Below are 12,910 nucleotides of genomic sequence, written 5' to 3' on the forward strand. Positions count from 1 at the left end.
AGGAAGTCATGACGAGACGTCTGAAAGTCAAGTTCACGATTGTGGGTTTGGCGCGCGAGCCATAAAACATTGTTGTACCACCAACAGCAGCAGTCTTGAGGAGGGTAATTGGATTAAAGGCGGAAAGTTAAATGGTTGCCATTATTGCCGTTTGTCTGCGACGGATGTTTTGGCTGGTTGTTTTCGGGAAGTGTGGATTATGACAGAAAATGCACACAACAAGCAATGGCTCATCTTGATTTGGCAGAGGAGTTGACAAACTATTTATATTGTCTTCATGTCCAAAACTTGAAGTATTCTTAATTTTATGAGTATACAATAGTATACCTCTATTCTAGGGTAATGTTCAACTTGCTCAATGTGTGTTTTTATTTCCCATTAACTGTTTCAACTAACTTCATGTCACCTCGATAAACTCAGTTTGCCCAAAACATAAATTTCTAATAATGTTTTACACTTTTCTTTACTTTTTTTGTTTTTTTTTTGTTACACTTTTCCTCTAAAAAGAGTTTTAAAATGCAGAAAATAGGACCGATTTCAAAACAAAATCACAAACATATGTTTTGATTGCAACTTCGGTTTGATAAAAAGATAGGTTACAACATATATTTACCAGATTTTCGACATCTTATATTTTTACGGGGTGGGTGGTGAGGTAGGTTTAGGTTGCCTCTCACCCCATTTGGCCTGGATTCGGTCAAAGGCATTTTTGAGACGAGATTTGCATGATCACGCCTTCCGTCGGATGCACAGCAAATTTTGGGTTGTCATTTCAATAAAATAAATAACAGAATGCGATTCAACACATTTGCTGAAATTCGGTAATAAACAAAAACATTACTGAAAAAATCAGTAACTGCATATCTGTCAAACTGAAATGTCACTTCTGACTTATTGTTTGGATGCTGCCGAGAGCAAATCATCTTTCAAATAAGTTGTTTTTTTTATTGTGTTTTGTGATCTTTAGAAACAAAGGTAAGAAAAATTTTAATTGCAAATGCCTCGATGCTAGCCACCTGTTTTTAGGTTTGGACGATTGACGAAATAAATTAATTAATAATAGTATTTTAATGACAACCAAAATCAAATATTGATAACTGAAATACCAGCAAAGATTGCTAAATCTTCATCAAATGATCTGACAAACTGCCACAAGAAAATTACTGAATGTTCAGCAACATAATTTGATTTCTTTTGTTCAAATTTCAGTTGTTTTGACAACCATTTTACTGAAATTTCAGTAAATCATCTGTCAAAGTGACAAGATTAGTTAACTGAGAATTCAGTAAAATCTAAATTACTGACTAGTTTACTGAAATTTCAGTAGATGAAAATTCAGTAAAACTTTACTAAATTTCAGCAAAAAAAATAAAATAAAATTGTGTATGGGGAAGTAAATGTTGGCCCTGGTCTAGCCTAGCGGTTAGTTCGTTAGCTCAGTCCAGGTGTAGAAGTCTCTTCCCTGGGAAAACAACCTATCTCGATAGAGTCGCTGGTTGGCAACTGGACTCACAATCCAAAGGTCGTCAGTTCAAATCCCGAGGTGAATGGGAGTTTAGGTGTAAAAAGAGGTTTAATTCGGACACTCGAGTAGGAATCCCGCAATAGGGAACGCCAAGATAATTCTGTAGAGCGAACACTTTGATTTTGACATTTTTTTCATAAATCATAAATTAATAAATATTTCCTGGAGTGTTTAAACGTCTTAGTCGATTTTTTAACGAAAGGTCAAATGTCATTTAAATAATAGCTGGACAGTCAATAGGTCGTAAGGACAACAGGTCGAAGCTTCTTTTATTGACTGTAATTTTCAGTTAAACAAGTGTTAAAGGATAAAGTCAACTACAACATTTGTTTTAACTAAATATTTTGTTTGAAGGTATGTAAAATTCTGTAAGGGCAAGGCAAATGTTATTATTCTCAAGTTTTTATTAAAAAAAAACAATGGAAAAAATGTCTAAAAACGTAAATGTTTTATATGTAAAAAATGCTTTTAAATCTTTTATCAAATTTTGAGTTTTTGGAGATTCAAACGTCACCATCAAAAAAGCGTAACAAAATCAATTTTTTTTTCAATATTTTGCTGAATATTGGTTTTACAAAAAAAAAATATCAACAGGTGCATTATGTTAATGATAATTTATCACAGAAAATCGGATTTCTGCAAAATTTAAATGAAACTGCATTTGAATTAGTGAATCCGAATTCGCTTATTGGAATGACTGACATCTGTCAAAAGCTTGAAACCACCTGCTCCCCAAGCAGGCGGAAATAAAAGGGAAATAATATTTTTTGATATTTGAAAATACTAGGCCAATAACATTTTACGTTATTTATAACAAGATTTGTTATTCGTCGTTAAGAATTTTGTGTTATTGGATTGTTATTGTAATAACAGACTAATAAAACTTTTAGTTATTCTTCGAACAAATCTTCGTTATTATTTTTTTGTTATTTCAACAACTAATCTGATCATCCCATTAACAGTTGGAAGTATTCTTCCATAACAAAAAATGTAATTCCATAGTTGTTTTGGCTTTCAACCAATATCAGACCAATAACAAATTTTGTTATGATAACATAAAATGTTATTAAACCCTTATGCAAAAATGGATTTTTCAAGAAGATTCCACTACAATTTCTGTTATTTTAACAGTATTTGTTATTGAGATGGCATGAATGTTGTTATTACCGTCTGCCCGAGTCGGAAATCGTCGAACACTGGTTAAAATGGCTGCATCAGTTTGACGACTGGTTTTGACGTTTGAGTGCTTTCGAAGTAGTGAAATTTGAATAACTGAGTTCTCTCTGTACGATTAATATAAAATGCCTTTTTTTATTTATGGCGCTTAAGTCATAAAGTCAAATTCATGTAAATTATTGATTTTTCATTTCAATTGCTGAACTAAAAAATTGAATATTGAAAAATCGAAAAAAAGCTTTTTTTGTTTTGATGAAAATTTATTTGAAATCTTTTTTTATGCCGAAAACTAATAAAAAAATCAGAATTTGACAAGTTTTTGAATTAATTTATATCCTTCCTCCCCTTCCCCATTTATAATTGTTAGATTAACGTCTGCCAGATTTTTCCAGATTTGTGTTCGGTACTTGGCCAGATTTTTGCAATTTTGAGATGGCAACCCTGTCACTGACCTACAAAAATCAACAAAATTGACTTCGCAGGCTCAACTCGAGGGAAATCATAACTTTGGGGTCTCCAAAAACACGTGCACTTCGCATTTTTCATAAAATATCTAGACAGAGCCGAATGGTTTTTCTCCGAAATTTATATGGAGAATTAATGCGGTTTGCTTCTTGTACATATTGTATGCAATTTCTTGATTGAACCGCCCTAATTCTCTATAAAAACGTGCGAGGAAAACCATTCGGACCTGTCTAAGTATGTTATGGAAATGCAAAATCGGACCGCGCACTGGACTCACTATCCAGAGGTCGCCGGTTCGAATCCCGCAACCTTGTAGATAAAAAGGAAGACACTAGTGGTTGGTACTAGCAATGGTGGCCGACAGCTATAAAGTTAACTTCGTAATTCACTGGCCAATCGCATTTTTTTGCTCAAAATTGATCTACAATCTTTGCATACGTCCAGAGTGAAAACAAAATAATTATATTCCCTCGCTCTTAAGCAAAGCAATCAGAACCAACGCACCGTTGTCACGCCATTTGATATCATGATTGATTCAAATCGTGTTATCAACAGCCCCATAATCAATCGCGATTCAATCAAGTGCACGCGAAACTGCGCGATAGCTTCTCGCACACTTTAATTTCCTCTCCCGTGCCTCCGTGACAATGTGACAATTGATGTTCCGGAGCAGAACTCGCGGTAGCTAATTTGCATATTAGCTGCGACATCTTTCGCAAAAAAAAAAAAACCGTTGCGCATGTAATCAATCACTTCCCGCCGTCGCCGCCCTTTTTTGTAACGGGGTTAAATGGACAGGTTCGTCAAACGGTTTCTCATTAGCACTCTGGACGTGGGTTAGAATTTCCCTTCGCTTGATTTCCCGTTTATGTCTTCCAACTGGGCAGAGATCTAGGAGAAATGTTGTGACAGTCGGGTGGGTTGTTGCACTTACCTCCTCGAAGGCCCTGGTCAGCTGTGGAAATCCGGCGGCATTCAGCCATTCTGCTTCCAGTTCTCCGTCTGTAATTTGAAGGAAAGAGGTTGTAATTAGTGGACCGTTTTGTTGGATATCAGTTTAATGTGAGGCGTAAATGAATGCTAAATGCTTGTTAATGTTGGAGCATTGGAGTGATGATTGGAAAATCATGTAAGGAGCAAAATGATGTGATATAATTGCACTTTAACACAATCCCATTTGAACTTGAAACATTGTGTTAAAAATGGTAAAAAAATTGTTAGCAAATATTACTCCAGACTGTACAGCAAATCGGCAAATAATTTACTTCAAACAGAAATTCAGTATGCCAAATTCCAGATGTTTCACAGTTACAGAGTGGCAAAAATACACTAAAATTGAAACATTTAATTAAACAGTAAACAAAAGCTTGGAATAACCGCCAGCTGTTTAACCTCAATTTTAGCAAACCGTGGTTTATAAAACTTAATCGCATGGAGCAAGTAATTGTGCGGCGCGTTAAATGAGCATCAGCGAATCGAAACAATCGACACGTGCCAATAATTGTTCCATTTTAATCGTAACAAAAAGGAAAAGGCAACCTCATTCGGTAGTTGATGACGATGCAGCGTGGTGGAAATATTAGGAAGAAGCATTGTGTTGTGACTTGAGGGAAGCAACATTTGTTTTTACGTTTAACATTTTTTCGTCTTTTTTACGAAAAAAAAACTGAACCATGTATTGAGTTGTAGTGACTTCAAAAAATTACTTATTTTTCTGTATGCTAAGTGTTGAATTAAGAGGCATTCAAATTATGGCATCCATGGATGTTATTCCACCAACAACTACGAAAAAAACAAGATTTATATTCGTCCTCGGAGTTCCTCACATAAACAAATCGCTCGACAATTTCAACAATACCGCCCAATTAGTGGCGCGGCTGCATTCCGCGATTACATGTTCTGAGCCATGTCATCTGCAAAAATTACGGAGGCATAAACAGAAATATGCCGTGACCTCCTTAAGACCCCAAACCGACGACGACGTTTCTGCTCCTGCTGAAGGCTTCGCTGGACCACCACCAGCGCGAAGCGTGAAGATCTCCGCGAGTAAGCCACACTCAGCATCATCATACACCGTTGATAACGTAACTCAACCGAGCAGAACTGATGAACCTTGAGGGGAGCCATCCACTGCTGCAACGCGGCACGTCACGGAGATGCCCCTACGCGGCGGCGGCAGTGTAGACCCCAAGACCCCAGCAGAGTTGCTGGGGTTGGGTCTCTGTGAAATCGAAAATTGACGCAGTTTTTGGGGCATCGCCTGTTTCGCTCTGAAGATAAAGATTTTTTTACCGCTTACCGTAGTTGCCATTTTGACCATTTTTATCAAAATCATGGTTAACACTCTAAAACCCAACCAAACCATTTCTAAACAAATTTTGAATCTTTAAAACACATTGGCAGCGATGGAACAATCATCATCAAAAGAAAATCTTTGGACGTTCATCAAGAGAAAAAAATCCGAAGGGAGCATGGCTCTCCTCTCTCGCGCACGAAAGATCGGTAAAAGGAACCTAAACAAATCATCATCTTGATTTTTTTGCGGAACATCTTTTTCACTACAATACTTGCAAGTGTTACGTAACACGTCGAAAAAATTACCTGTCACATTTTGTCGATGGGCAATGTGAGTAAACAAAGTGAAATAAATATTTTTAAGTGGTGCTAACAAGGAAATCCACAAAACATCATGCGCAGATAGGTTTTCCTGAAGAATTTTCCTCCTCTATCTTTCGCGGGTGAAGAAAGTTCGCAAGCGGAAATGATTTTTTTTGCGATTACTCCATCCACCACTCTTATTTTTTGTAATACTCTTCTTTTCATGTCAAAATATGTAATCAGTAATTTTTATTAAATGACTGCAAAATATAAAATCCAAAAAAAGACAAGAGATAATTCAGAGGTTGCAAAACAATCCTTACCCCTCGCATTTTTTTTGTGTTTAACAGTTTGCTATTCTTCATGTAAACTAATGTCTAAAAAAAATACTTTTATATCTCGCCGTTTGGCATGGATGATTTTTAAAACCCGCCAAACAAATCGCAGCAAACTTGGGGTTGCTGGGAAAAAGTACTTGTCACAAATTTTCTGTTTTTTTTTAAAAGGACGTGATTTTTTCAGATCTGCTGCTGATCAGACTTGAGTGAACGGGAAACAATTTGTCATATTTATTACAGCGATTCCGATCTCGGGCGGGATATAAAAGTCATTGTTTTTGTTTTTGACATTAGTTTACATGAAGAATACTCGCAAACTTGCAAACAAAGCAAATTGTATGCAAGCTGACGTTTCTGCAAACAAGTGCAGGTAAACTAACAAAGCAGGCAAAAAGTTTGTTTGTTTGTTTGTCGTAGTCTAATAACTCCATCAGTTGGTGGTTTGGGACAGACCACCAACTCTAAGGTGCGAGTTCAAATCCCACCGTTTCCCAATCGTCGTTTTTCATTCATTTTCTATGTTCAATTCCTGGGCCCAAATTTCAGGGGAGACAGAAGCCGCAACCAAGACACGAAGACGGTATCAACATTTAAGAAACTATTTTGACTAAAATAATGGGGTTATTCTTTGCCAACTCGATTTGCGTGTAACTTGTCTTAAGAAGTAATTTTTGTCTCTGATCACGAATCCAAGCTCCACGATAATACAGTACATATACTGTAATTGCAGTATACAATGTACGGAACACATTGAGCTACATTGGCTTTGATCGTCCAATAATAATAGCGGCGAGTTGGCCGTGCGGGTTGAGGCGCGGACTCAGTAGGCTAGATATAACTATCGCCGGTTTGATATTTTGTTGGGATTACAGAAAAATTTTCCTAGCGTTTGCCAGATGAAAATTTACACATTTTTAGAGGTAAAATTAAACCTTTTTTCTGACATAAAAGATGTACTTTTTTTCGATGTAATTTTACCATGATTTTTTTTAAAGTCTAAATGATTTTAAAAAATATGCTTTATTACAGATTGAATGTTTTCCTGTCCATTTTTCAATAAACCATTTGAGGGGAAAAAGGAACTTTTGAGAAATATTTTGTTGGACATAAATATTTCATTAAAAATCTCGAAGAACATTCAATTTACTTTATTAATTTTGGCAAAACAAACAGTATAAATAAAATCATTATTTTGAATAATAATCATATTACCTCTTTTGTGTTCTAATTTGTCCTCAATTTAGACTGAAAATGAGACATTAAACCAGAAAAGTGGTAAAATTACCCATTTTCAGAGGTAAAATTGCATGTCTTTCTGATATAAAACGTGTACTCATTCCCAGATGTGACAATCCCATGTTTTTTTACTGTGTAGCTTTTGATGCGGTTTCGTCTTTGACTCCGACTCTGATTTCTGAAAATCAACCGACTCCGGTTTCTGGAGTTCTGCTGACTCCGACTCGAGCTCTAAGCAATGCCCAACTCCGCCAACACTCCGATTTCAATAACAACTCCCAAGCCAAAGTGTTGAAAATTTGTTGACCTCGACGCCAGCTTTGGCAGGTTTAGAAACTTTGCCTACTGTTTTTTTTAGAATTTGCTGATTCCGGGCACTCGAAAGATCACCTATTCCGGATCCGACTCCAATTCCATAAGCTTGCTATTTAGTTTTGGGCATCAGCAACTGACACATTTTCAACCAATAGCAAAAATATTCGGTTTCTGAACAATCTAGATCAGGATTAGGCTTTCTAAGTCGGTAGAAGGAAATCAAGCGATGATTACAGTTAAATTGTCCGACGTTTATAGAACAATTGTCGAAAAAAATCAAAACAACCTATGTGCTACGGGTTTTTCTTGAAAATTTATTCTAAAAATAGTAAAAACGCTGTTCCCCTTTTTTTAGAGATTTTTGGAAATAATAGATAAACAAAACATCGTAAATTTGGTGTGTCATAAATTATCTTTTTTAGGGAGCAAAAACATAATAATTGAAATAACAAGCCACAGTCTCAACATTTGATTGAAAAATGTGTTTTAAAATGCTTTTTACACTGATCAGTTGTTTTGCAAATAATTAGATTTCCAAAAATGTAAAATTTGAAGAAAACAAAAATTGTTGCGAAAAAAAAACTTTTTGTGGTACTGTACATTGAAAAAGCTCAATTTTTTTTGTTTATTCAAACAAGATGAAAGAGATTCTAAATCCAGGGGAATACATTTTAAATTGATTTAACATTCCAACTCCCCAGGCTCGATAAAAGTTGGAACGGCAGCATCAACTCGCTGATTCTCGAGCATAACTCAACCGATAAAAACGATTCTTTTTTCGAGTGATTTGATCAAATCTTTTTTTTTGCGGTCAAAAACATCGTTCCAACTTTTTTTTTCATGAGTAAAAAAATGAGAATCAGCGAATTGAAGTTACCGTTCCAACTTTTTTGGGAGGCTTGGGCGTCCGTGTAAGTTTGATTGGGCGTTCCAGTGTTAAGCTGATTGCATTCCCGAGCAGACGGAAATAACTTGGGAATGTCAGTTTTTGATATTGTGAGAAGATCGAAATATGTTATTGGGATGATCGGATTAGTTGTTAAAATAACAAAAATCAATAACAAAGATTTGTTCGAAGAATAACTTAAACTGTTATTATGTTGTTATTGCAATAACAAACCAATAACACAGAAGGAATCATGAAGGAATAACAAGATTTGTTATTTTGTGCGGAGAGGTGGAGCAGCATAATAACAAAAAATGTTATTGAACTGGTATGTCTCCATAACAAAAAAAGTTATTGTTTTGGTTTATTTGTAATTTGCAAATAAACCTGCAGTTGCCATAACTCCTCTGTACTAGTCAGGGCTGCAGAGTCGGGTACCTCCAAGCGACTTTGAATCCATACTTTGAAGACAACTCCGACTCTGGATGCAGGATATGACGTTAACGACGACTTCAGCTCTCCAAAAATACCCGACTTCAGAGATTTCGACTCCAAGTAAAAGTTGCTGAAAATTTGCTGAATCCGATGCAGTCTCCGAGGTCTCACTCCAGCTCGAACTTCAACGTCAGCTCCGACTTCCTGGCTCTGTGAAAATAATAACAGATTTTGTTATTCACACTTCAAAAATTCTCAATAGATAAATCAATTCCGTTAGGGAATATAACAAAATTTAAAAAATGAACTCTCCAAAGTTAATTTTATCGGATTAATTTTAGCTTGAAACCCCATTTCATGGTGAAATAAATGACCCCGATGAAATTGGTCAAAATTATTTCATAGTTCTAGCCAATTTTAGTTAAATCCCTTAGGGGGTATATCAAATAATTTAAAAAAATCAACTTTCAAAATTTCAACTTTTCAGAATAATTTTAGCTTAAGGACCCCATTTCATGGCCAAAATAATGACCCTGACGAATTTGGTCAAAATTATCCCATAGTTCTAACCATTTTAAACAAAGTCCTTTAGGGGGTATATCCAGGGTTACCAGGTCAAAATTTGAAAAATCTGGCAAAGTATCGATTAAAAATCTGGAAAAATCTGGCAGACAAAAATCTAACAATTCTGAAAGTTGAAGGGGAGGGAGAAAATAAATTAATTCCAAATTTTTGTTGAATCTAGATGGTTTGACTGATTTTATGGCCTCAAAAATGTTGAATTTGCTTTTTCTTTAATAAATACATAATCTATTTTTTTTATTTTCAGCTAAATTCATTCATTTTAATCAAAATTGGTTCAAAATTATGCATAAAGTGAAAAATCTGGCAAAATCTGTCATTATCTGGCACAGGGAAGGGTAAATCTTTTTTCTGACAGACACAATACAATTCTGGCATTCCCAGATTTATCTGGCAACCTGGCAACCCTGGGTATATCAAAAAATTTAAAAAATCAGCATTCAAAATTTCAACTTTTCAGAATAATTTTAGCTTAAGGACCCCATTTCATGGCCAAAATAATGACCCCGACGAAATTGGTCAAAATTATCCCATAGTTCTAGCCAATTTTAGCAAAGTCCCTTAGGAGGCATATCAAATAATTAAAAAAAATCAACTTCCAAAATTTCAACTTTTTAAAATCATTTTAGCTTAAGGACCCCATTTCATGGCCAAAATAATGACCCCGACGAAATTAGACAAAATTATCCCAAAGATCTAAACATATTTAACAAAAGAAAAATTAATAACAGATTGTGTTTTGGACACTTAGAATTTTTTCCATTTGTGCGATTTGTGGTAATTTTTTTTTTAGTCAGTATAACGAACGAATAACAAATTTTGTTATTAGGAGAGTTTTTGAAATGTATAACATTTCCTCTTATTAGCGTGTTATTAAACATTTTCAATATAATATCACTTCAATACCAAATTTTGTTATTTTATCAGAAACTGTTATTATTTTTTCTTCTTGATGTTGAACTTCAGGATAAAATAATAACACTTTTTGTTATTTTAACAGAATTTGTTATTGAAATATTATTAATTTTGTTATTATCGTCTGCCCGGGTTTGAATTTTCATTGCAATTTTGAAGTTCTTTGAACATTTTTTATCCCCCTGATTTTTCGCAACGAACTTTTAAAAATATATGTGTACCAGTCTTATTTCACAACTTTGAAAATGTGTCAAAATTCTCGGCGTGATTAGAACAATCAACTACGTCTGGTCAAGAGTTTTTTGAACAGTTTTCTTTTCCTTTTGAATTTTGCTTTTTTTCGCAGAGAATCGCTCAGCCACTATCATATGCCCGTGTCTGCCGATTCGTACTTGCTTGACTGGCTGGCTGGGGCTTGCGGTTTGTTGTGGTGCCCAATTCGCTGACTCCAAAAGTCTTGGATGAGCAAGTATGACATAACAATTAAACAAAATTCATAACGTGACCCCCCCTGTTGCAGCCCTCTGTGGTGGACCTGTTTCATTGTCATAGCCGCGATGAGGAGGAGTTTGTAGTCGTGTGGGCAGAAAATGGCTACAGCAGCAGCAGCACTTTTTTTCGAGTCAGAGACACTGCTGCAGCTTGGAGGGATGACCTCCGGCAGCCCAAGGGGTCGTACAGACAGTGCGTTCATCTTTTGGGCCACCTCCAAATTTGGTGACCGGTCGCGCCGGAGCAAGCTTTTGTGTGGGAAAATAAACAGTGATTTTGTATGCAGCCCACCACAATGTTGGACAAATTGGTGGATGCTTCGTTTTTTTTTGTTGTTGTCTGTCAGCCGCAGGAGTGACCCCAAAGCAGTATGATTGACTGACAAATTATTGAGGTCTCTGGGCTAACATCACCGAAACCTTTGACAACCCTGTTTTTACGGAGGATCGACGATGGATTATGATTTATGGTTTGATCGTCATCAGCAGAGGCTCTTCGTGTCGCGACCGTTGATTGAAAGGCTGGCAAATTTTGGATGCCCTTGGCCGGTTTCGGCCGGGTTTACAGGCAGGCCGTTCCCAGCGTGATGTTCACGTGACACGTGCGGTAATGATGATAGATTTGATTAGATTACAAAGGCACGCCAAATTACATTAAATAAAATGGGGGAGTGGTGTGCCCTTACCCAATTCACGTGCATGATGACTGCAGGGCGTCATGAATACCACCGTTAAAGACAATTATTGTGGCATATTGCACGTGATCTGTGCGAAATTTTAAGGTTATGTAATGAGAGAAAATAAAAGCAGTACGTGACAATGCCTCTTTTGGCGCGAAAGTAGGTGAACAGTGCGCGGTGGCGACCCTGTGGAGGGCGTCAATGTTTATTGGAAGGTACTGAATGTGTTTTATAACATCAGTATTAGTTTCAGCTTTATTTGTTTAGTAAAGTTATTGAAATTTAATTCAAGTGAGCATTTTTAAGGTAAAATTGAAATATTTTCCTTCGGTAATTATTAAATTCTAACCTTCATAACGCAATATCTCGTGAATGAAAATGAAAACACTGAGGTAAAAAGTGGTTAATGTGTAAAATTTTCTTGGATCAATCTTCTACGATTTGTGGTTCTCGAGATATCGCAGTATGAAAGTTGGGATTTTTCACAATCCCCCATCTGGCAGTTAAAAATATAGAAAAATCTGAATCTTTTGCAACCGTAGCATCCAAATTGGTCAATTCTACCAAAAGTTATGAGATCTTAAAGTAATAAATAGGGGTCAAATGACTACCCGAGCGTATGAGTATTAAGAAAACTTTGTAGAAAAATCCTGTCATTTCGGCAATAATCAAACTTTTTTTTAAAATTGTGCCTAAAGTACCTAAATGTTCAAAATCTCCCCTTCCAACATTGTAGCATATCAATACGATTCATTTGAACCAGTAACACAGTCGAATGACTTGTGTTGATCCTATCATTGTAGGTAAGCATCATTTCAGTTTCATATGACTCAATGTCATCCGCTACGGAAAAAAAATGGTAAACAATCTAAGAACAGTCCTACGAGAGGTGTATCGTTTCTGTCAATAAAAAATATTTCTATCGTGTAGATCAGCCAATTTTACATAAAAATGTCTGCTTGGACTTGTTAGGCTGACCGTTCAATTTTAGGTTGTTTTCAAAAACAACAATAAATATAACTTGGGAAATTATGTCCTCCAATGTATATTTAAAAAAATCTATTCGATCATTAAATTTTACAAAGCGATTTTTAAGAAAAAATGCTGAAAATGCAGCATTGTGGCATTTGCAATCGAATTTTTCAAGCAATTTCAAATGAAAAACTAATGAAATACTTTATAAAATATCAAAACTGTGGTAGAAAAGCTTTACCACATTTTAAAATATATAAAAAAATGAAATAACGAGTCATGGTTTCCACATTTTA

At 35.7% G+C, this 12,910-nt stretch overlaps 1 protein-coding gene across 2 annotated transcripts in view; it reads right to left on the reverse strand.

Moving 5' to 3' along the window:
• Nucleotides 1-12,910, reverse strand: part of LOC120424549 (rho GTPase-activating protein conundrum) — a 162,671-nt gene that overhangs the window by 10,644 nt on the left and 139,117 nt on the right. For both annotated transcript variants that reach the window (XM_039588715.2, XM_039588714.2), the window contains one exon: nt 4,101-4,168. In XM_039588715.2, coding sequence (XP_039444649.1) covers nt 4,101-4,168 — 68 coding nt within the window. The remainder of the gene's footprint in view (nt 1-4,100; nt 4,169-12,910) is intronic.

This window comes from Culex pipiens, chromosome 2 (genome assembly GCF_016801865.2).
Source record: "Culex pipiens pallens isolate TS chromosome 2, TS_CPP_V2, whole genome shotgun sequence".
NCBI lineage: Eukaryota > Metazoa > Arthropoda > Insecta > Diptera > Culicidae > Culex > Culex pipiens.